Below are 26,826 nucleotides of genomic sequence, written 5' to 3' on the forward strand. Positions count from 1 at the left end.
TTACATACATTATTTATTACACATTTAATACATTCAAATATTGATCGTTTGTCTATGCCTTTGTATACTACATACGATATTACATTGAAACTTGAAACTCCTATACGTGCACTATAACTTTATTTTTAACTGTATGTATACTGCTATAAAATATGACTCGTGTGGACTTATCCACCTGCAATAATAGATTAATTCATCAACTTGGATAATAAATTATCTTGACTATCAATGTTCCTTCGCGGCATTTTTATTATTTACTAGAAACGTTTGTTTTTATATACGCTACAAAATTAGGTACTTTTGTTAACAATGTTCAACTTTTGTCAACAATGTTTAATCTTGTTGATTAAAAATATATTATTTTTTTTTATAAATTACGTATTAATTTTACAAAAAAGATGATTATTTTTACTAACGTCATGAAACGTTACTTTTACAATATTAAAAATAATAATCACCTCATCTCCTTTGGCAACCCTCGTTTATGCTCGCAATCACGCATTAAAAAAATAAATATATAATACAAGAAACTTCTCGTTCAGGACGCTTGCACGTATTGATCCTATCCGTCGATCCCATTGAGACTATCCTCTAGCACCTCGAATTCCTCGAACTCCATTTTACCGAAGTCATTGTCGACTCTCCAGCTCGTGTTCACCTCCCATCTCGTTAACGCGCTCGGCATAAATTTACTCGGATAATTGGATCTCAAGTCATCTAGATCGCCCAGTTTAAAGTCAGCTTTAAAGGTCCTCCTCGACTCCTTGGAATCTTCTTTTTTCGGTTCCAAACCGATCACTATCGGTGGCTCTCTCTTTATTTCTTCGACTTGCTCGATACCCTCGTCTCTCTGTTCTGTTTCATTTTCTTGCCCGCTATCGATCGTCATGATCTCTATGCTAGGTGTCTCCGCGATGGTGCATTGTCTGAGACTAGCACCTCCATCGCAATTGCGACGTAACGATTGTCCCTCGACAAGTCTGCCGGTCAATTCTAGTCTACTATCGCATGAATTGCTCTTCACCAACTTGAATTTGACATAATCGTTCGATTTGTCATTTCGCTTGAAACCATTGCCGATTAATGGCGATATCAACGGTCCGTTGTGCATGTTCACAACTTTTCCGCCATAATAAGTTACCGAAGTGCCATATTCGCGAATCTTTTTTAATACGTCCTGCGAGACATAGTGCCCCGGACCACTCGCGTCTGCGTCATCACCGTTACAATTCACATCATCGTCGTCAGATGATGTACAGTGAGCCCCACTCCCGGGATCGGTATCGGGATAATCGCTAGATACGCCGGAACTCACGCTGCCGGTGTCCCAGTTTTGATGATGATGATGATGGTAACGGCCGACTTTATTTTTAGAACAGTTTGAACCACTTGGCGATGAATTCCCGCTTCGAGCTTCAAAACTTTGCGCAATAATCCGCGTCTTTGACTCGCTTCGTGGACTTCCAAGTTCTTCTTTAACGACAGAGGCAGTCGATGACGCGTACTTGGTTTCGAAAAGCCTCGTGAGATCTTTTGCCCTACTGGAACATCTGGATTTGAACATAATACATTGAAATTATGCTATACAACTATTTACAAGTGATCGAAAAATGTAGAAAGAAATTTTCAACAATTTTCTTGGCTTACATTGAAATTTCAGAATAAATGGCTTACTCTTAATTAATGTCTGCTTAATTAAACTTTGATAGAATTCCGAAAACACTATTAGTTTATTGTTAGAATAATTAAATCGAACGTGAATGTTCTAATATAAACTTTGTTACAATTTGTAATTCCATTAAATGAAATGTTATCTCGAGTTGAATTATCTAGATTATTGTCGTGCGCTTCAAATATTTAATTCAATTCGTTTCAACAAGAACAATTTGTCTTAAAGTATGCTTATATATATTAAAACACTCGTGGCTGCATCATAAATAATAGAAATTTTTTTGCTGATGTCATTCAATATTACACTACCTGGACTCTTCGCGTGCCTTGTCAGACATTTCGTCATATCGACTGTCATCCATGCTAGTCAAATCCTTCATGCTAACACTCCTCCTACTCTTGCAATCTCTAGAGAACTCGGTGTCGGATACGTTTTCTTTCTTCTTTTTCTCGAGGGTGTTTTCGAACATACGTCTGACATTTTTTACTGTATCCGGATTCGGTAATTCCTCATCAATCAACTCACGATTCACTCGTATAGGATGATAGAAGAAGTGCTTTCTAATAGAGGATTGCCTGGAGCTTTTACCGGTGCCATCTATTCCGGACTGCTCGCTGTTTCTCTCGGGGTTTTCCATCTTTTTCTGAATCGCGCCAGCAATCTTACACGTGGGTTCCGTTCTGGTCAGTGGTGACGATTTTCGTTCCACGGGTTCGGCACGAACTGGCTCGATGATGACGACGTTGTTGTCCATCAGCAATTCCTGGAACGAGTATTCGCGCAAGTATTGCATCAAGCCTTCGTATGTGACATCGCCCCGAGCGGTGTTGAACTTGTTGAACATATGTGACTTGACGATCTTATAGCGTACGTGATCGAACTCTGCACCGTCGTCCTGACATTCTATCGAGTCCACGCAGCTCCTGGACCTGATGAGATTAGTATGAGACATTTTACCATCACTGATTTTCGGCGCAGTCGAATTATCGACATTTCTCGATAACCGATCGTCCTCGGCACCGTCATCCACCGATCGTCTGCGAGAGTCACTACCGGACTCGGAACCGAGACCGAGGTCGGAGCTCTCCGATCTCGCCTCGAAGCCCAAACTGCCCTTTACAACGCTACACGCCTTGCCGAGAATATTAGATGTCTCCTTCACGATCCTCTCGAATCTACCCTCGTTCTGCTTATTTCGTGTCGTCTCCGTGTTTTTCCGCTCGAAGAAATTTCTCGCATCCTCCACCGTCGCCACATTTTCCGGTATTGTAGCGTCCTATAAAATTAATTTATCACTTTAATGCGCTTCCGCTCTATTTCCGAGATTTCAGATTTTATTGATAATTAATTTTCACGGAAAATATGAGAGAAGATAAAATCAGAATTAAACATTCTAATGCAACATTAGAAGTTGCTTAACGAAAGTCGAATATTTAATCAAGTCAAATTTTTATGAAAATATAGAAGTTAAAGTCGTACCACGAAATCGTAGAAGCTACTTAAAATTCCAATGTGCAACATGCAGCGTGCGTGCAGGGAATTCAGAATCTCTCTCTCTCTCTCTCTCACACACTTTTTTCAAACAGGTTTTTAAAAATGCTTCAAGAAAAATGTATTTATATTTTTGCAGTTTATTTCTTTCTTCAACACTTTATTCTTACATATATTTCGGAATCAAAGCTTTTTCAAAAGTTTTAATATCCTACTGAACTTATTAGATAAAAAGTAATTTTTCTCTCTTTGTCTCAATACAAATGCTTTATCATATCTTATACTAACCTTCGCGTTTTTTCCGTGAACTTCGTTCTCCTTGTTCGCATTATTACCCGATTTAATCATGGAGACGTCGATACGCTCGTTCGTTTCCTTCGTAATGCTCTGCGATATTTTATCCTTTGGCACGTCCTCGACGATGGCATCAATCTCCACGACAGAACGTCGATGGCGCCTTTTAGTGACGTCATTATCGACAACTTTGAGTATCTGTGGTCTTCGGGACATCTCTAGACGGTCCTCGTTATCCGAGATCCAGATCGACTTGTAATCCTCTACCTCCTCGACCTTGCGATCTTCTTCGCAGGAAGTCAAGAGATTTTCGACATCGGTTTCCCTATGATCCTGGTGGTCAGTCTTGGACGAGGGAAAAAAATCGCGTTGATCCGCGAATTTATTCGCCAAGCTAATCTGCGAGTCTTTTTCAAGACTTTCTTCAGATTTTCGACGTTCTCGTTTCACCGAGTTTCGTCGGCTCGAGCTCTTCTTTTCAGAATTATCAGCTGAAGAGGGATTATCCTCTTTTACCGTATGCTCTTTACATTTCTCCTCGTCTGTAGCGTTGCTGCTCCTCGTTGGCGAAGTCTCGCTTGCGCTGCTCGGTTCGTTGTATTCGAGTATTCTTAAATCCCGTAAACCGTGCACCTGTTCTGTCTTTCGCGTAAAATTATCGTCTTTCGACAAGTCAGCCTCGTTGTATCCCAACCGTATGTTAGAAAGAGGCAGTAAATTCAACACGTCAAAGTACTCTAATTCCGCGTCGTCCTCGAAGAGGATGCTGTCTAAACTCCTGTGTTCCTTACGTTTGCGCTTCACCTAAATAGGAAAGCACATCTAAACGCATCCTTTTCAAGTATTCTCTCTTGTATAGGAAATTAATCTGTCTTTTCCAGGATAGACTAATTTTCGAAATATACACTTTTTCCGCCCAAAAATATTTTTATGACGTGCAGTAATGATATATTTTGAAAATAATTAATGAAATAATCAATTTCTAACTTAATTCAATCTTCTCAACTAAAAGCAATTTTTATCATTTATTAAAATGCAATAAATTTTTAATTTTTAATAATTCAATTATTATTTTAATTTTATAAAATTTGCGGAAAAATATTTGTTCAACAGTTGTACAGAACTGTTTGGTATACCTGATGTCCAGTTGAAATTTCGTTAAACTATTGCGAATGATAATGACGATAGGAAACTTGACTGGACATAATGATCTGTATCGTTTTAATTAAAGTGACAACAAACTTCTTAATCTTGTTCCTACATCGAGAAATCCCGATACGACTATTCTCTAAAGCAATGTATTACTATATCAAGTACAAACTTTAATCAAAATTGTAGTCCCTAATATGTATATTTATTACATATACATCATTACATTGTAAATTAGATTATAGGTATATACTGTAAAGAGCTCATTATAAACTTATTTAATTAAACGTGATGGATTGTTATTTTTGACATAAGCAACGATAACAAAGCCAGTTTTGATTGATTAAATAATTTATTATTCTACTCGATATAACGAATGAAAAATTTTCACTATTCCATGCAAAATAAATTAATATACATATTTGATATTTTGATCTCGATATTTTATTGAGAAGAAAAATATTTCACCTGCGTATATATACAGTCGATACTTCGATTGCCTTCAATCGGCCAGGTAGTGTCTTCGACGATATCGATCAATCCGCTTACGGTATCCAAATTCTGCACGCTGCAGTACCGTCTCGGAGGATCCGGCCAATCGAGAATATTCAGCCGATCAGGATTGGCACGATTTCCTCGGATGTAAGGTAATGGATCTGGAAGAGACGCGAGACCTGGCGGAATTGAATGAAGGCCGCACGTCGATTGCGAATGATATGGTTTTGCGTCGTTGAATCTCTCATAAGAATCTGATAGATGCTGCTGACTTTTGGAAAGTCTGAAATATGTAAAATTCAAAATCATTTAACTGATTGTTCTGAATGAAATAAAATTCGCATTTGTAAAACTCGAAAACTCTTGTAAATGGGAAAAATTAGCAAAAAAATTTGTAGAAAATAGATTGTACGGATAATATTTGGACTTATTTGATTAACACATATAATATGAACTGTTTAAAAATTATTCAATTAAAGGAATATTAATGGAATGAGAAGATATATTAAAATATATTAAAATATTATAATTTGTGTTACCATTTTTTACAGTTAATTTAATTTTATTATAGACTCTATATACATTTATTTGAATGTTGTTATTTATGAAATTTTCTCTTTTAAATTTATTCAAAAAAAATAATTGATAAACTGGCCTACATTTGCTGCCGGAAAATGATAAATAATCTAATCCGCTATATTAATTTCATTAAAAGTTTAATTTCATTTCATTAAAAATACATATGTTTCGTATTTCATAAAGCGTCGCAAAAATTTTTCCAATATTCGTATTTCGATTAATTATTGCCTTATAAATTTTGCCTTGTGTTGTTATTCGAATCGAAAAAATGTGGAATAATGCTGTTTTTGCTCAATGGTGACTATGCAATGAATTAGATTGCTTTCAACGGACCGTAAATAAATGATGAATACAAAAAAATGATCTCATCAATCGTAAGCCACTATCCGGTTTTATTTCACAACAGCTTGGAATCTTATTTCAACAAAATTTCTTTCTAAAGTTCTTATGTCACTTTGAAAAGAACTTTAAGTTGTTCAAGTTATCCTATTGAACAATGTCGCTTGTCGATCGATTAAGTTTGCGAACCGCAATCCTCTGTCAATTGCCGTAAGCGTTTAATGCAGATTTACGGTCAAGAGATCAAATTGAGAAACATTCATTATAATAGTTATTGTTGATGACCGGCAATTTATTATTATCTCGCTGAGATCATCATCGTGGTAAACTTGTTGAACTAGTGCGTTTTCTGTGAAAGAATATAAGATATGACTACGATATAAAATGAATATCTTTGATCTTCGTTTGTTAAAAAAGATTTATTTATTCAATTATAAACAAATACAAATGTCCTTTATTTGATTAAAATTAAATATAATTATACTCTCAAGTATTCCGAAAAGAAAAATAATCTTTAAAATAATTAATGAATGTATGTTCTAGTTCAACAGTTTATACCTAATATTGTGTAAATAGAATAGTCTGGAAAGAACTTCCATTATTTTTTATCTCCCCGACGTAAGTCTGTTAATTACAAAATAAGTGAAGTAGAGAAGCACGTGATCTACGATCGAGTACTTTTTCGTATCTATAGTAGCTCACCTGTCCTTGAGAGAATTCCGATCGATCAGCTTAGCTCTCGGTATTAGTTGGTATTGTCTGGGCAGATCAAAGCTCGATTGACCTAGTCGAAAGTGCTGTGTCGCCTCTCGATTTTGCCGAGAGTCGTCCTCTGATATCACTGCGAGACTTCTCGTGCGCTTCAATAGCTTGCTGCGCTCCTGCGTCGACTGTGACGAGTGGGAATCGTAGCGACTGCCCTCTCTACAATTAAAATCGCGCAATTGTGCGGTAACAAATCTACACCATAGGAAACGCAATTATATTAAAATTACACACTGTGACAGCTTTTCACCGGCACAAATTTTCCGGGTACAATATACGCGTGTAATTAGCATATTATAATAACAACAAACTTGTACAAGTAGTCGTGTTTTTTTTCTCGAATCAGTGAGGGTGAATTTGAGAAAAATTATACTTTTATCTCAGTAAAACCATTGTGAAAACATAATTTAAAAAGTTGTTCAATTTAATTTAGAAGTTTCGAAAATCAAGAGAACTTGTGCAGAATTAATTTTGAAACCTCATTATAAATAAAAGAATAACATAATCTTAAGAATTTCTCTTAAATTTATTTCAATTAATTAAATGCTGTAAATTAAATGCATCTGTATTTAAACGAAATTTGTCGGAGCTTAATTCCAGGAAATGTATATTTAATTGTAAAGATTTATTAAAATGCTACGGGAATTATATATTTTCCGCTACACGAATTAAATTTTCTTTTAGAAAAGATCAACCTCAACCTCATTAATATTCTATATATTACTGAAACGTAATATAAATATGCAAATTTTTACAATACTTTTTTAAATAATTAATTATAATAAAATCACGAATGCTTATGAAGCAGCATTGCAACCAATATATTTGACAGTTTGTGTTATACCAATGTAAGATAGGACATAAAATGACATAATTTCAATATCTCATTGAGTGCTTCGAGTGGCTTGAGCGAACAACAATGTTCATTAACGTGTCGATGCATATTCATCTCTTCTTCTTTATCACAAGATAAATCATGACGTCAATATCGAACCAATAAGTTATTTAAATGCAAATCAGGAAACCGAAAAAATTTCTATGCACTTAAACGCGAGGAAAAAATGCATGACACAACTCCCGGATTCCTTTGCAAATGGCGAATTTCCTCGCCTTGTAAAGAGAATGTCACGTTCACAGAAACCTACTATTTAAATAACTTCTTAAAATGAGATTTATCACTGGCTCTATTATCTTCTATAAAAAAAATTAATTGCCTTTTTCCCCGTATCGATAAAAAAAATTGTCTCTTTATCACGTAGAATAAGTCGGCTCAAACTCCCATTATTATTTTTTTCGTTATGATTTACCGCATCCGAATGCGCACATGGATGTATTTGTAATAAATCGTTAAACATCTTGCAATTACACTAAAATATAATAGTTGTCTCCTATTTATTCATTTAAATAAATATTTTTGATACTGAATGTTCAAACATATAAGATTGTGTTTGAGTTTTTAATCGTTGCTAGAATGCGATTGACAAATTATAGTACCTGATTTATATTTGCACAATACAAATTTGAATTGCAATTGTATAAAATAAAATAAATTTCTCGAATTGGACATACGTAATTTCTTTAAATTTATTTCAAAATCTTTTAATTTTAAAAACATTTAAGAGAGAAAGAGAGAGAGAGAGTACATTTAGTTTCTGTATATCATGTATAATATTAATTTATAATATTAATTTTATGCAAATACATTTTTCTGTGTTAGAGATTTTTATTAGATGAAATAAAAATTTCTTTTTAATTCTAAAATTTACGTTCTTCAGCGTTAGTGCTTTTATTATTTCAGTTATGAAATTGAATTGCTCGCCTTGCTCCCATTTACAGTTTCCAGTTCGCGAATTTTTTATCGGCAAACGTCATTTGCATGCGGAGGTAAAACAAAAACTTGGCTAGTATTCGTAATTAGTATATTTTATTTCTTATTTTCTAATCATATCACATGTGATAGAGGTTTATGAAAAAAAATCGATATTGTTTTTTCCAGTTTGATTGATTAGTTATACAAAGTTTATTTGATACAAAAAGAAAAAAATACTACCCTTAATTTGCTTAAAACTAATGGCTCGATTATATAGTCGTAAAAAAATGTCTGTATATCACTTGTGTCCTTTCAATCAATAAACGCACTTATACGTCATTTGCGTGTATGTCGGCTATAGATGCCAAAATCAGGAATGCAATTGGCGTGCAATTACCTCCTCACTTTGAGCTTCTGTATACATGCTGAAGAGCTGTAATTGATGTTCAAAGAGCTTATGCCAGTAAAATGAAAGAGCGATATTTTTACATTATAAGATCAAAATAAAAACAGGTATAAATATGTGTGTGCCTTGAGATATTTATTTTATAAATTTTAATTTTTAATGAATATCGTAATATAACAGTTTGTATATCATGTGCGGTTTTTTTTCTACTTGAACAACCGTGAATATAGTGAAAAGGAACGTGTCCTTTTGGTTGACTGCCTGTTTTAACGAACGCGAATCCTTGAGGTCCGAATGCAAACTGCGTATCGTCGTCTCATTGTGTTCGCCTGAGCATAGCAGCTAGTTACGTAAGATTATCACGAGTTATCTCGGGTAACTTTGCACGTTGTTTTCAATGCATATACATGCGAGAAGATTATTCTCAAATGTCCATTTTTTTCTCTTTTTATGAGATACATCTTCACGTTACGTTATTTTTTAAAAAATTCTTTTTTATTATTAATTTTGTAGCTACGACTAATTAGATTTATTAAAAGAATAGAATCAAATCTTTTAATGCAGAATTTATATTCTCGTGTTATTTATCCGGATATTATTCAAAACTTTTTGTGAATTTTTTAATATTTATAATTTGTAATTGAAACTTTAAACTAATCGATTAATGTAAAAGCAATTTTTCTTTATATTCCTTAATTTCTTAGAAAGATTATAATACGATTAACGAAAGGTTATTCCATTACCTTAATTACTTATAAAGTCGTTGATATAAATTTAAAACTGCGCTATATGCCTGCGAAAATCAGAAAAGACTTTGATTGTCTTGATTTTGTTTCATTTAACAATTAATATTCCTGCATTGATCTGATTTTTTTGCAGAAGTCCGAAGAACATTTGAATTGACCAATCATATTATCAAGTAACGATACTTGAATATTTATGAATTATTAAAATCTTTCGATCTCATGCAAAAAAATATATTATCAATTTGCAATAGAAAAAAGAGCAATTTCTTTTTATTATTATACAGTTGTATTATATATTATCTTTTTCTTTAAAATTATAAAATGGAATGTTTGATATAGAAAAGAAATGTCTGATATTTTCTTAAGCAAAATAAACAATGGCATAAAATGTCAAAGGAGAGAACAAATATCACGAACAAATACCTATTTTAAACGATATCCATTTTGTGAAAGTGAGTTAAATTTTTCTTTGATGTAGACTATCAAAGAAGGAAAATTCCACTACAAAAACTGCAGCCGCTTTGTCAAGGTTCTATAACACGTTATGGATAGCTTGATATATATATATATATATATATATATATATATATATATATATATATATATATATATACATATATACATTACAAGAAAGATGAAAAACGCTTTGACATGCGCATAAGCATTACAGCTGCATATCAAGCGTTTATTCTGTACGCAGGAATAGAATTAAAATCAATCGCGATTTCCGGCCAATAGATTGACAATGCACTTGCATTCTGACTGCACGGCATAAAGAAAATATAGAGACTTTTGCACGTAGTGAAACGCGACGGGAATATCCTACGTGACCTAACCGGAAGAAGTTCCGCAGCGTGAACAGCCGATGGTTGACATCCGACCGACGACAAAGTTGTCTCCATAAGATTCTATGGGTTGGAATGCAACTGCTTGCTCGCGACAGTTATAAAATAAATTTGCACAACGAAAAGATAATCTTGCATTTCAAGAGACTTATATATATGTCAATTCGCATAATTAAATAAATAATTTATGACACAAATGATATAAATGATATAAATTTTTCTGATTATTTTTTTTTAAATTTGGTTATTCTATAAATAATTATTATAGACAATCTAATATAGTATCAACATTTTTTTAGTACTAATATCTTTCTTTAAATTTAAAACAGGAGTATAAAATATTTATATGAAATTGTTAAAAAAATATATATAAATTTCTTTAAATATTATTAACGATAGTTTTTCATATAAATTTTAAAGGAAATAAAATTACTATTTATCTTGTATCTTTTTTTTATTTTCTTTTATTATTATATCAACTGGAAAATTTCGCGTTGCCCTTGGTTTTTGATTATTCAGCATCAGCAAAAGCGGAATTGTGAACTCTCTAGAAAGCAATGTGAACAAATCGTATAACTTATTATACCGGAGATAGAAGAAATAAATCTGTGAATTGTCTGTGTGTTTATGGACAAAACAGCTTGAGTGAGTCATCGTATAAATCTTTTTTATTCCTAACTATCAATAAGAAACGTTACCTTGATCCTCAACGACTTATGACTTTGATGAAGAAACAATGATTATGCAATTTCACAATATCCTAAATATCATGAATAAAACCCACTATCATGATTAATGATATTTTAAATGAGGGTCAAGATTAAGTAAGGTGACAAAATATGATGTAGAATCTTCACCTTTCAGATAATGCGCGCGCGGGCGCGCACGTAGACTTTTATTTGAACAGAAATCTTTTTCACACAGTGTTATATTATTAAAAACAGGTAGCTCTATTATATTCAACAAAAATAAGCAAATCACTATGTCATTTTTTTTTCTCCAAGCATTTCGCGTAAAGGTCTCTACTTGACACATTTGTCACGAAAGACACTTGATCAGCGCACGCGCGATATATAACATTAGATAAATTAATCCAGATAACTCACAGTTTTTTTAAATGACCCTTAAACAACTGATGTGATGAAGTTTGATGGTGAAGAGAATGAAACACTAGCTATCATTGATCTGTCGATAACGACCCTTATTGTTATTCTCTCACATAATGACTCGACAAGATATTAAAAAATTTTTGAAAAAATAAATTGTAAAGGAAGAATTCTTTTAACGTAAACGTAAAAGATAAAAAAAAATTATCACACTCACGATCGCTCAGAACCGTATCGGATGTTAAGTTTTAGTCCTCGCTGGACCGAATCAAAAGATCGGAATGATTGCTCGGAAATCTCGCGTGAGATGCTCTATCAGTCAGGTCCGCGTACCGGCTTTTCACTTTCTCATTTGCGCACCGACTGGCTCGAAGTATTAATGTACCTGCAGACCGATCACCACCATACACCTGTTCCCGCCGGTGTGCCTGCTATATAGTGGGAGTAGGACGTACTTAGTCAGAGAATGACGTCACTATGGTCCTCAGAAATACGACTGTGTTATAAAAGTAGTCACGCGGAGATAAGCTATAACTTCGGAAGTAAAAAATATGTCTATTCTATTTTTTTTTTTTTTTTTTTTTTTTTTTTTTTGAGATATTGCATATGAGCTGAACCTACATGATAAATTTTAGAAGTTTATTATATGAGAAATTTTTGTAGCGAAAAGAATTAAATGGTCTGTAATACAAGTTTTTATTTAATTCATAAAAAAAGTATTTTTATCTCAACTCTTTATCTAAATTTATTATTACTTTTAAAATCATTTGATATAATTGGACAGTTTATTAAACCATTATTTAATATTTGCCCCTAATTTAAATCAAAATATAATTGTAATAATAATATGTTACGATAATATATTTCTTCATGGATATTTATATAAAATATGCTACAGAATTTAAAAATTATTATTATTATTCCCAGCATGATGGATGACACATTTATTATATAGTCACCATTGAAAGTTATGACCACTTTTGAAGGACTAAACAAATTATGTATGCAGAAATGAGATGCCAATGACCATGTACTGAATTTGGGCAAGATTTCATTATATAAATACGCGATGCATATGAACATTAATTAAATTATTAAACCGTATGCGCATAAATAAAACAAACACAAATTTTACAGTATTTACGCATATTTATTTTAATGTATTTTGCAAATAAATTTCAGTTAAGTTTTTGCAGAATTTGTTTTCTATTGATTTATTTTTTAACGTTACATTTGTTCGCAGCGAAATGTAAATATTATTACAATAACTTTATTTTCGCTATTTGCTGAAACAATTCAATCTTCAATGATTCATTTTAATCTATAAAGATAAATCTTTGATTTTCAAAGCGCTAAGTAATTTTTGAAATAATAGTTTGAAATTCCAAACGATGAAGAGATTCTTTATCTTAAGCACATCACGTGTTGAAAGTTTGTCGAGTAGATTCTTCCAAGGTATCCTTCAAAGATATCTTCTTCGTTATCCACGAGGTTATTACTTTTCTTCCGCGAAAGCACCTTTATTGTGTATGGAGCTCGATTCCATTCTTAGTAGACTTACACTCGCGACATTGTGTCAAGGTCATAATATGTCAAGCAGAACACGACGCTGTTTTACGAAAGATTGAGAAATTTTACGCAAGAGATTGAGAAAGATTTTTACCAACAAATCTTACTTTGCAGTTAATGCAAATTAAAAGTCACTTGGTCATACCCCGACGATCTTGAATTAATTCGCGATATTACTCAGAAGACAATTTAAATACAGGAGCAAAAATGACGCTTTATGAAATATGATCTTTTTGTGTGATTTACTCTTCTGCTTTATTTCTATTAACGTTTTAATTTTGAAGAGATTTCTCTGATTATATTACACCTACTATTAAAAAGAAAGCTATAACATATACTGAATGCAAGAATATTCACGCGACTTTAGATATTACCTTAGAAATGAATCCTTGTCACTTATTTTGAACTTTTGTTTTTTTATATCATTTACAAATTTAAACAATTAGTAAATTATGTTATTTATTATATTACATAAAAGTTGAAATATTTATCATATTATACACTCTTGTCCTTTTTGGCAATATTTTTTTTGAATATAATATATTTCTATTTGCGACAACACACATTTTTAAACATAAAAGAAATTCTGAGTTTGTAAAAATCTTATAAAACTTTATATTTTATTAAAATATTTTATAACATATTTTATAATATATCTTATTGTAAAATTTTATATTTAAACTTTATATGATTTTAATTATGTGGTTGTAATTATGTGTGATTCTGAAATTATTATTTTATTTTTATTCTAAATATTTAAGGATAATAAAATTTAAAAATTTAATTAAGAAAATTCTCCTTTGATATCATGCATTTTCAATTTATAATTCTGGAACATCGTATTGGTTTTAAATGTTCTCTGAGAGTTTTTAGTGCCAATTTTAAATAAAGTTAAAATTTTTTTAATTCTGATTCTATTCTATTCTTATTATATTCCATTCTCTGTTGAAAAATGATTTTCAACTAATTATTGAAAATAATTTACCGTTTTCCGGTTCCGTCAACTAAAGTACGTATTGTGAAGTGAAATACAAAAGTTTGATAATTTTCATATCGGTTCTGATTATGATTAATATAAGCTTCCCGTGACCTGCCAAAGTTATCGTTAATTAACACATTTTGAAGTAAGAACATCATCACAGAAAGACGCAGCTAACTAAGATAATTAACAAGGAATATGGTAAAGGATTATAATTGTACCTTTTATAATAAAATATTCCAGTTTTACAAAACATTGTAATCAGGTTAATTTTTTTTTTTATAAAATAGAAAATGGAGTTTCTTTTTTCTAAAATTCGTATTCTTTTTTGCATTCAAATATTAAGTAAAATTAAAATTAAAATTTTATTACTTGTTCCATATAATTATAATTCATTAATCAGAATTAATTTTCTAATATATTTTCATATAGAAATAAAAATATATAACATGTATTAAAATAACACAACCACTGTTTATCATCGACGATTCACTTTCTATAGCAATTTGATTCATGAGAGATGGTGAACATGAAAGAGAAATGAGAGTGCATCGTGGCACATGACGGATTCCGTTTCGTGTTTCGAGTCGACAAGCACGTCGTGTAAAACTACGGTGAGGAAAGTGACCATGGCACTTGGCCTAGCTGTCTTTTACACACGTAGTGTTGGGATACTTTCCTTGGCTAGCAGGACTACTCAGCTTCCTTCCTGATTCACTCGAACTCACGTTACATTCTGCTGCGCATTTCTCTACAGATTTTTTGTCGACACTTAATCCTTTTTCGTGAGAAGCTATCACGTGCACGTTAAAACGACTATTGCGACAAATTATCCCACAACAGAAAGTAAATGAAGAAAGTATAAAGATAGTAGAAAGTAAATAACTAACAATAAATAAATGAAATAATATGCTCAGCAATTATTTCATTAATTAACAATTCGAGACAATAATATTACAAATTACTATTATAAATTAATTTGTGAAAGCTTTACAATCTTTCTGGATGTTTTTGGATAAGGTCAGTGCTAAAACTGCGTTAGTATTGATCATTAATATCTAAATAATTCGGACTTTGAAAAGCATTTTTCTAAGAACTTAGGTAGAATTAATATTTAATATATTTTTTAATGTTAAAATAAATTAATGTTATATAAATTTATAATTTTACAATTTTTTTTTAAATAAATGAAATTGTTTTCTGCTTTGCGTTATCTAACAATAAGAATAGTGTTATTATTTTCAGTAAATTTATGCATTGTATAATTTTTTACATTAAACGATTGTTTTAAATTTATGTCCCATTTTTATTATGTAAAATTATAATTATCTTATTCTATTTATTTTACTCTGGTTTACACGGACTTACTAAAACTCATGTAAAGGTATTTCCAAGTTCTGGACGCGTGATAGATTTAGAATCCCCGCGTTATAGAAACGGAAAATGGTACACAGTTCATGCTGACAGAATCACACTTTCAATCGAAGTCTCGTCAAGTTGAAGAATCGTAATGCATTTCCGTAGTTTCATTAACTTTGAGAATGGATTGAAGAAGATTGATTATTTCTTTTTTGTGAACAAAAAGAGCATTTGAATATTAAACATACAGGAAATTCAATTTTACTGAAATTCCATCACAGAATTGTGAACAAAGTTTCAATGAGAAAACTGACGTGGTTTTAATCGATATGGTTCTTAAAGTTGATGATACAGAAGAAATAATTTCTCTTGCTTTGTACTCTACATAGTCGAAATATTTTACAAAAGCACTGTTATTCGCCAAAAGATTATTATCTACGAAGAGTGTAGTGCGTTTAAATATATTTCGTTTAAAGTTTTTCTCTACATTTTGTTAATTTTAATAGCTATTATTAGTTGTGTAATATTGATTAATTCTCTACTGAACTCTCTAGGAAAATCATTTTCTTGAGAATAAATTACTAATTACTTGATTAAGTTTAGCGTAAGTAAGCAATATATACATATATATTCGGGCAAAAAAATATTATTTATACTCATGAACGAAAGATACGGATCTAGACGCGGCGCTGCACATTTGTGGAGATTTTATCATACTTTCGAGCACGGAACAGCCATAACGGTTAAGGCAAAAGAGCTCATGGCATGTAACTTTAATGATGCACGTATTTGAGGCATGTTTCAACGTATTGCACGCTTTCTCTGACGGCTTAATACAACACTCATTTTTTTCATGCTTTTTTGAATGATCATGAAACTGAATAATGTTTGTAGAGATTTAACAGCATTGTGCGTATTAAGTCAATATATTTTTGGAAACAATTGGCTTAAATAAAGAGAATATAACAGTATATGAAATAGAATAAAGAATGGAATATAATAAGAATGTAGGGAATAATAAAATAGAATATAAAAAATCAACAAAATTTTGTTGTACGCTTGGAATCGAAAATAACAGTTCTGCTAGGAAATTTAAAAGATACATGTGATGTTATTCTAAGATTGTGAAACATAAATTTCAAGAATTTTTAATTAAATTCTTTTATTATGTTCATATTGTTCTAAAAAAATATTAATATTTAAAGTAAAGATACAATAACAATTTTAGTAGTATGAAATTACATGGATTTTAAAGTAGTAGGTACGGAAAACTGATACAATGGACTATACAAAGTGGAATTGTTTTCGCTTTTGTCATAAATACCTGATTCAATGCACAAAATTTTCTAACTGTTCTTTCGGGCACGAGAATATATTTAATAAAAAATATCTCGCGTTTCACATAGAATACGTTTCACAATGAAAATTGTAATCAAATGACACCCCGAGTTGCCGTTGCATGCAACCGGTATGCAACTGGGGTATCACGTCGAAAAAGAGCGCAAACGACCGTGCATTCCGTCCCCTCTGCTCGGTTTTAAATCGATGAATCAAAAGGTTGTCGAGGAAACCACTTCACCCTATGTGAAACAATAAACATATATACAATATTGAGTCCAGCTTGCACGAGTGACCCCCGTAACTTCACCTGCCTTTGAATTTCGACTCACCTTGTCATATATCACACACAGTGATTAGTACACTTCGCTTAAAAATTGCAAGAAATGCTAAATATATATTTTTTTACATTTTTAAATTCATATATTAATATTGGAGAATATTTTAAACTATTATATCGCAAAAATTATGAGTGATTTATTTGACGCTAAATTTTATATTTGAATTATATATTTTTTTTCCTTGTGTTTTATATTGTGATTAACAATCAGTGTAGATGCAATTAAAAATGCAATAACGATCAGGTCCGAAGGTAAAACTTGCGCGCACGAAGTGATTTTCATTGAACTTCATTATTCTTTATTATTCTTCCAGTTCTCATTGTTTGACCGGTGACCTATTCACGGAATACTCACAAAACGTCTCTAGGGAACCAATTACGAATTAATCAATAGTACGCATGACGGAATCTATTAAGCTTCATTATCCGAAACATCGTTAGGAATTCCGCGTGGTCGGCGATCCGTACTTTATCACAAGAATACTCTAGAGAAATTAATGCTTACGCCAGAAACCCGGTGTGAAAGCGAGGTGATATTGTATGTAACTTAATCCTGGGTCATTGACATCTACGAATTTATAATTCACTTTCTATAAACAAGATAACAATGTATTTAAAAAAAATATTAAGTTTTATTATTTTTGTTATGTGTAATCATCTTGCATTTTTTTGACCGATTTTTTAACTTATTTTCTTACGCGAGATTGAGTTTTCTTTAAATATCGAAACTTATTATAAAATGCCAACTTTTTAGTTATGTGATTTATAATCTAAACATTTTTCAAATTTTTAAAAATAATTAAATAATATTGTCTGCTATAAATATTCTAGAAAAATTAACCATTCCACTTTTTCAGAAAAATATTTCAAAAATATTTCAAATATATTTATTATAGTTATGAGAATAATTTTAAAGTAGTTTAAAGTCACTCAATATGTACATATTTTTCAATATCTATATGTTTATCATTTTTTTTTATATCCAAATATATTTATAAACTTTCTAGTAATTTGTGAATATAGCGAGCAGAGTTTTCAAAATCAGATCTTGATGGACCAGGAAATTATGTTTAATTGAGAAATCGCTCTTAATCTGGCTATCGATTTTAATGCTACCGCACTTCAAGGATGACTGCTTCCTTTACGTAACATTACACTTATGTCGCGCGGATAAAAAAATATTGCCTATGTAATAAACTTATTATTACATAAGCGAGAATCTTCACGAGACCGATTGCAAATTGTGTCTAACTCGAAGGCATACATATCGGAACTCAATCATACGTTCGTATTGACAAACGTTCGCATCAGCATCTTATTAAATTTCGATGAATAAATTACGCGATGGGTTTATATTTAAATTTCAAGGTTCAACGGACAATCTACTATGTCGTTAAACAAGACGGAAAGTAGGTCCGATTATTCCATTAAGTTGCATGATTTTTCCCCGTCAATTCGGAAAGGTCAGGAAACGAGGCCACAAAACGACAGGAAGTTATACAATAGAGAGCATGCTCTTGTTCTCACAGGGGAAATCCTATATATGCTGATAACGTTTTTAATGAGAACTCGATTCTCTTGTTACGATCAAACTCCTCTCACAAACATAGAATATCCGTAAAAATCCTGTATTTTTCATGCGACTCTGAATTATGAAAGTTGATCTCGTTTTAAAAAAGCAGTATACTTAAAGAGTGTTGTAGGTTTTGAGTGACGTTGTAAGATTACGAGTGTGTTCTCTTCTGATGGTCACGAAATTGTGTGTATATTGGCACATCGTCACGTTAATCCGATCACGTCGCGTTAAACAGGTAGACATATGTCGAGCGGAACTTAACGAGAAGGTCTGCTGTAAAAATTGAACGACGCGATGCCGCACCTTGAATAACCCAAGGATATTTCGAGACGACGATAAACGTCACGACGTAAGCTTGTTTTGTCAATAAACCTTACTCGTAAAATTCACGTCTTCTTTCCAAATATTGACCGTGTAAATTTAAAGCGCAAATTTTACCTACAAATTAAAATGTTTATGGGAATATCTTTTCTAATTTTTTCAAATATCACAAACAGTTAAATGATGATAATTAAATAAAATTTCAAGTAATTCCTAATTGTAATCTATTTAGTGCGATTAATTAAATTACAAATGATTCGATGAATACAATTTATAAACTCAATACAAATTATTGAATTCCACAGAGTTCTGTAAAATTGTTTCATGCATTCTTTACAATAATTTAAAAAATTGAGAAATTTGCCAAAAAAAGGTTGATAATATCAGAAATTAATTTAAATATTTTTATTTCTCATTTTCACCTTACAACTTTATTCTCTATAATTTATTTTATATTTCTCAATGCTTTGTCTGTCATTTCATCATTTAGTAAAATTAATATTAAAATAGATAGAATTAATAAAATATATCACTCTGTTATCATAATCCTTCTGGGGATGAACATTTCACTCGATCATAATTTACCTCGATCTCCCGATATCCTGGTCGACGAATTCCATCGTCACTTGGTAATAGACAATTTTGACAACGTACATTGCGATGCGCGTCGCGATCCGAGCCGCTACGACACTTTGCACTGACGACAATCCGCGATGCGAATGATTTCCAATGTGCAGGAGACATACGTGGTTTGTCAAAGCCCTTTGTTCCGTATGGTACGCACGTGTGCGTATGTATTACGAACGAAAGAAACGGAGGGAAATGGACAGAATAGGAGGAAGAATAGAGAGAGAGAGAGAGTGGTATTCGGATGCGCAAAGACGGATATCCGGTGTTCCGCTACTACGATCACGCTATACGCAATAATTATGTTTTCCCGCTAATTAGCGATATTCCGATATTGAAAGTGTGGATTATTTAATTCGAATCGATTTCATTAAATAATTACTCGATCATTCACCACCGTCCATTGAGCCTGCAATCTCTCGCCTGTAATAATCCATTGTGAAAGAGTCGAGAGACCCTTTTGTTTCAAAATTAATTATGGCAAATATTTTATAAACTCGATACCCCATAATATAAATTTATTCGCACTCATGGAATATATTTCCAAATAAATAACAATTATAATATCAAAACATTATATTAATTTTATGCTAATAATGTCTTGATATTATAATTTTTATTTAGCTGGAAATATTCCATGAATATTATTATTGAGATATGTGAATATTGTGACTATACATGCTACAAGTTATATGTACGTTATCCCTCAATTGGGAATATAATTCGGTATAACGCGATGTTTTGGACATAATCTGTTTGAAATTATATTCAAAATACATTCTGACTAAATTATATCAAAATATATTTATGAAATTATTCTTAACATTTTTTATGATAAACATATTAAAATTCTGTACACGTTGATGAAATTACGAGTCAATACAATTTTCTGAATTACATTTGAAAGAGAATTTTACAATGCGGTTAGAACACAATTTAGCTTGCTTAATTGGCACGTGTATATTGCTTACAATTAAATAATAAATTGCAACTAGTGTGTATATAAACTTTATTTCGTTTCTCGAAATAAAATGGGAATTTGCGGATAACATTCTACGGAATCTCTCCTTGTTATGAAGAAATGGACGCCTAGTTTAGACCAAGTCGAGTAATTAGACCACAACCGTGTTAATAAGCGTTGGCTGACCGTAGCAATATATGTACACGGCAGCAATTAACTATTAACTATTACTAATCGTGACGTATCGTCTCGGGAAGACACGAAATAAACGCACTTCTAAATTTTCAAAGCGAAGAGCTCGGAACACAAGAAATTTCTCTCAACTTTTAAATTATTCGTGCCAGCCTTGCCCCGGTTACAGCTATTTTATTTCGGTCTTTGCGATCACTTTGCTGAGAATAGTCGGAAGAAGAAAGCTTCATCTATCGTTATTTTAAAAACAGTCGCACGAATGCAAGGACAATCATAATTATCGTAACTGTGAAAGGAATTTCGTTGAATAAGAACAAATTCAAACACGATTTAATTTCGTACTTTCACGATGGAGATCATCTCATAATTAGTAGAACTTTCTGACGCTTGAATAATTACTCAATTGTCGGCTTAGGTAAAGTTAAATTTTCTCTGACATAGTCATTAAGGTTTCTTCATCAGTCTTTAGGATTACTTGTAGACCGCGAGATCGGAGACACCGTAAGTAATTAATTGAACTATATAATCCGAAGTTTCATTAAGAATCTTCTATTAGCGTCATAGGAAAAAAAAAAACAATTAAAAATTATTTTTTCTCGCCTACATCTCTTTAGGAGGGTAAAGAGGGGTTATAGAATTCTCAAAAATGAGAATCTATTTCTTGGTAAAATACACCAAGTAAAATATGTGTCCTGTGCACGTTTCAATTTTCGCGGAAAAAATTAATTTCTAAAAAATATTTACGCATTAACATCCGCGTGTGGCTCTTATTCACCAAGTTGATAGTTATTTATTTGTTAAAAATTAGGATTAATACTTATCCGTACCTTAGCGTGTATCTATATCGTGTGTATTTCATATAATACATTAAAAAATCTGCTACTCACCGATGGCATTTTTGCCGGTGTCGCTCTTGCACCCATAACGCCTCGCCAAGATTATGAGTTCCACTTTGCACACCGCCCATGGTCGATCACGAAGAGACCTGATATAAATTCACATTTAATAGCTGAGTGGTCGAGCATTTTTTACATTGTTGAAATATTTTGCAAATGTTCTCAAAAATCGCGATGGCAGCACGATTTTGACATTTTACTTAAACATCTTGATAAAACGATAAATTGTGCTGAATACGCGACATGATAAAAGAATATGATAATATTATATATATATTTTTTTTATTATTATAATGTTTAGTTATAATCTTATACATTACTATAATAACTAAATTATTATTCGTTTGCAATCAATTATTAATTTTTAATCAAAATCCATATAACTGACAAATTATCGGTTAGATTATTTCTGAAGTGATAACGTATCAATATATTATCATGAAAATAATAAAATATTTAGTAGGTTTAGTTTAAATGAAATATTCAATATGGGTAGATCGTTATTCTCGTCCCTAAAATCATTATAACTTCGATGAAGTTTCATAGTTGCAAAATGTGATGCCATTTATAATATACTCAAAATTGCAATACAAGAGCGCTGCTAATAGCAAGAACTTTCGCTATAAAATATTGAAAGGCACAATTACTACTAAATAAATGTATATTACATATATATTACAGTTCTTCACATGATTAATGGTCTCTTGTGACTCACTTATTAATTTGTGTTAAAAAATTCGGTTAGAGGTTTATGATATAGTATTAAACGTCTTCAACCTCCTTGGCATACGGATAATAGAGAAAAAAAGAAAGAGATACGTTTGCTAATCTGTAATTTACATTCATAATGTATAAACAGCTGATGTAACGTTTCGTACATATATATTTTTAATAAAACCGATACCATCGGAATAATAATATAAATTCGAGGCTTTTTCTGCACTGTTTGTCTACGTAATAGCAACCTATATCGCATATAACAATGACGTGAAAGGCGTTTAGGGGCATATTGTCAACCTCGTTTTCAACATATTTACTCGGTGTTTAACGAATACATAGGAGATTATCCAATTTTGTCGACAGACCGAGCACAGCACTATGAAATTTAATGGAAGGAGTACATGCATTCTCGAGATATTTCCCCCCCTCGTAGTATATTTAATACCTTCGGAAAAATGGAAGCGTATATCAAACGACATTTCAAAAAATTCCAAGCAGAAATAAAGGGAGAACCCATCTGGTGCATGTGTGTTAGAGCTCGAGCGGAAAGGCATTTACGATGAAGGTCTCTTCTCGTAACTTTCGTCTACGTCATTCTCTCATGCTTGTGTAAATTTTCAGTCAGCCAGTTTCGTACCAAAACCTGTTACTAGATGACACTAGTGTGCAGCTTTCTCGTATATAAAATCGATTCAGGAAGGGTATATTAACGAAACCGTATACGAGGTATGTTTATTGCGAACCGAGGATGTTCCAACGTTAAGTTTTTCCGGAAAAGGTCTTGACCGTCAGGTCTAGGCCTAGTAAATTAATAAAGCAAAATATTAAGTTTTTCCTTTTGATAGATTTTACGATTATTATTTTACTTTCTCTTTTGGAAATTGCGCCGCATTCTATTTTATGAGATATAGTGATGATGAATCGCAACGGTGGATATCTCGATAGTAGATTAAAATTTCTCTAGGATTGATTTATATATAAAAATATAGATTTTTTTAAGTCCGAATAAAATGCAACACATATTTCTATTTGAATATTAACTTCGTGTTGTATTCAATTTTACATGATGTTACTGAAGAATAATCAAACAAGTATTGCTCAAATACATAAATTATACGTTAATTATATAAATAATTAAATATTTAAAATGCATGATTTTTTTGCGCTCCCGCAGTCTATAATTTTTCAATCTTGATTAATATTAAATCCAATCTTTTTGGAGTAATAATATATTATGTTTGTTTTACCCCTTAATTTTATTATATAAAACTAATTATACATATATAATAAATCAAACTTTTTTTTAAATATAAAATATTTGAGGTAGAGAGATTTTCTTTTGGAGCAGTAAACTCGAAATATTTTATATGGACCTACGATATATGGTCCAATACTTTCAACCAAGTGATCACGTACATCCACCTGCAACGTCAAGTATCCTGAAGGCATATATTATTTACAAGGATGCCTTAAGCCGTGAGTACTCGTGTTACGAAAAATTGAGTTGTATATTTATGTCGGCTAACGTTACGTTCATTTTATATATTTGCTCCAAAAATAAAATTACTCTCAAATTCATGGTCAAAAATCTTCAAATCTACAGAGAGATATTTTGCAGATTTGGAAATTGAAAAGTCAAATGTTAAAAAATAATAAAAATTCAATTACGGAAGAAGGAAAGTTTGAATTTTATATTTTTAAAAACATATGATATTTTTATCGGAGCTACTATCGAGATATCTCAAGCGTCGCGTCGCAGACAATAATCACATCTCATGTGGTAGAATACGATACAACTTCCAAAAGAGGAAGTGAAACTGCAGCGTGTCAAGTACGGTTACACGCAAACTGTCAGTTAGACAGTTGCGATCCATGCATACACGTCCCCCAAGATTACTTTATCATCTCGAATTACATATATGATGAACGAATCCGATATACTCATCGGTGCACGATATAAAAAAAAGAATAAATATAAATAATTTTGTGTTTTAAATTCTGGTAATACGGGATTTCTCAGAGCTAAATTTAACTCGTGTAACGTCTGTTAATTACACAAAAATATTATCTTTTTCGTTCGATTTCGTAAAATATTTTACCACATGTCAACATAACAGATACTTTCTAGGCAATCATCGACGCATAAATTTCTTCATAATTCGGTTGAAAGTTGGATGGAAATTTAAAAAAAAATATATATAGGAAAGCTTGTGCGCATGTGAAAGATTTTTCTATAATTTTAGAAACATTATCTATCAATTTTTTAAATTATCTATTCAAATTATATTAATGAATATAATTATTTATATGTGCATATATTATATTATACTTATAATATATTTTTTAAATATTTTAATATAATTTTTTTACCAAATTAACTTAAAAAATGGCGAGTAAGAGCAAAACGCTGTAATTAGTGCGCAAGTATTTATTTTATGTTTCAAATACTTGCGCATCAATTACAGCGTTTTGTTCTTACTCGCCATTTTTTAAGTTAATTTTTAAAATTTTTTAAGAGCTTATATTAATTCTATTGATATTTTTATAATTAATAAATTATATAGTAAAAAAATTATATTTAAGAAATAATTTTATATTCAAAAAATAATGTCTAACAATTAAATAATGAATTAAATTTTGTTATTTTTATACTCATGACATTCTTTAATTCTACATAACAGCTTTAAAAATAGCTTTAAAAATTATTATACAGAGATTAAAGAGATTAAATATATGTTTCTTTTTTTATTTCAACTGCGTACACATTTGGTCCGTTATGAATAAAATATTCGGAGCGTATAATATATTCCTAGCAAACCAGATTTCAAAAAATAGCTGTAACTAAATTTAATAAAACACAAAACGAAATAAACAGATTTAAATCGAAGGGTTTAGTGCTGCAAGTGTGAAATAAATTTCTAATTTTTTATAAGTTGTAAATATGAAATAATATCTAAATTATGTCATAATTTATGATCCTTCACCTTGTCCTTAACCCTTCAATTTATGATCCCTAGAGATCCCTGCCCACGCGATTACTCGAGTGCTAACGGTTCCTCGGAAATGCCATAAGTCAAGTAGTCAATCTCATAAATATCTACTTACCTACCCTTGGGAAGTTCCCTTGGTAATCATCAGTCGTACATCTCTGGGAAATAAAACAAAATTCGATTCGCAGGTCTAGAAAAGTTTGAGGAAGTTTTGAAATGCTGTCGCGAAAAAAAAAAAATTAAAACTACTTCGACTTAGTTCCACGATCGCGTCACTTATTAATTGAGCAGGATCTTACGATAGACTGTGGCGGCACAGAAACTTCACCACCGCATCGCACTATGGAAGAAGGGAGGCGAGCAGTTAGGTGATGGTAGATTTCTTACCACTTCCACCTGTGTATGCCTACTACCGAGCGATGTACACGGATTGCCATCCGATCTTCTGTCATGTGCGTGGGGGCGTACTAATTGTCGTACATTACCTGTCCGTTTAAAGAATACGCAATTATCGCGGCATTAAATTTCTATTTGAGTTGCAACATTGAATTGCTATTCGAATTACAGTTGATTACTACTATCGTTCCTCGAGTGTCCTGAGTGATCGAGAGATCCTCGTTACTGCTTCCCTTTCGGAACAAGAGTCCTCCATGACACTATCGATTAATGATTAGCCCATAGATTTTTCTTGAGAATAAAATGATATTGCCGGCCAATTATAAGTCGAGATATATATATACATTATTAATAATATTGTAAATATAAATATATAACTTTATGATTTAAGTATATATATTGTCCAATTGTCAGTATTTTTCATATACAATGCCATTCGTGACATATCTCTCTCTTTCATAGTTCCATAAAAGACTAGAATAAAATATTGTTTTCCAAAAGAAATTACATACTTTTACTTGTAAAAATATCTTTTATAATATAAAAATAACTATAGCAATGTCAAATAGAAAAGTGGCATCTTGATATGTAATTTCTAAATTATTGATTAAACAGATTCTATGTAAAATATATCATAATAATATATATGCACTTGTATCTTTTACACATTTATAAATGATTCGATCGAAAGCAGCATTAATTTTTTCGCTTCATTCATCCATCACACGTTAATTTCTTGCATCATTTCTTGTCTTTCATAATCTCAGATGTGAGAAATTCGCATATCAATTTGGAAATGTTTAGTTCTGTTTATTAAAATTTTATCATTTTTATTTAAAATCTCGATCTATTGTTTTTCCTTTAA

The 26,826-nt window shown here is 31.5% G+C and overlaps 2 protein-coding genes across 3 annotated transcripts in view; one reads left to right on the forward strand and one right to left on the reverse strand.

Annotated features, from left to right (window-relative positions):
• Window positions 1-25,842, reverse strand: Jv (javelin). 2 transcript variants are annotated; one of them, XM_072897239.1, is made up of 7 exons: window positions 25,681-25,842; window positions 21,847-21,944; window positions 6,722-6,943; window positions 5,075-5,384; window positions 3,452-4,261; window positions 1,981-2,948; window positions 1-1,550 (listed from the first exon to the last, which is right to left on the reverse strand). In XM_072897239.1, exons 2-7 carry the CDS (start codon window positions 21,924-21,926, stop codon window positions 563-565), a joined length of 3,378 nt encoding a protein of 1,125 aa, XP_072753340.1. In that variant the 5' UTR covers window positions 21,927-21,944; window positions 25,681-25,842; the 3' UTR covers window positions 1-562. The 2 variants fall into 2 exon arrangements, with proteins under 2 accessions (XP_072753340.1, XP_072753341.1); XM_072897240.1 differs by lacking the exons at window positions 21,847-21,944; window positions 25,681-25,842 and adding an exon at window positions 19,765-19,814.
• Window positions 1-26,826, forward strand: part of Mcu (mitochondrial calcium uniporter) — a 52,265-nt gene that overhangs the window by 20,267 nt on the left and 5,172 nt on the right. The window lies entirely within an intron of this gene.

Source organism: Anoplolepis gracilipes, chromosome 8, assembly GCF_047496725.1.
Source record: "Anoplolepis gracilipes chromosome 8, ASM4749672v1, whole genome shotgun sequence".
NCBI lineage: Eukaryota > Metazoa > Arthropoda > Insecta > Hymenoptera > Formicidae > Anoplolepis > Anoplolepis gracilipes.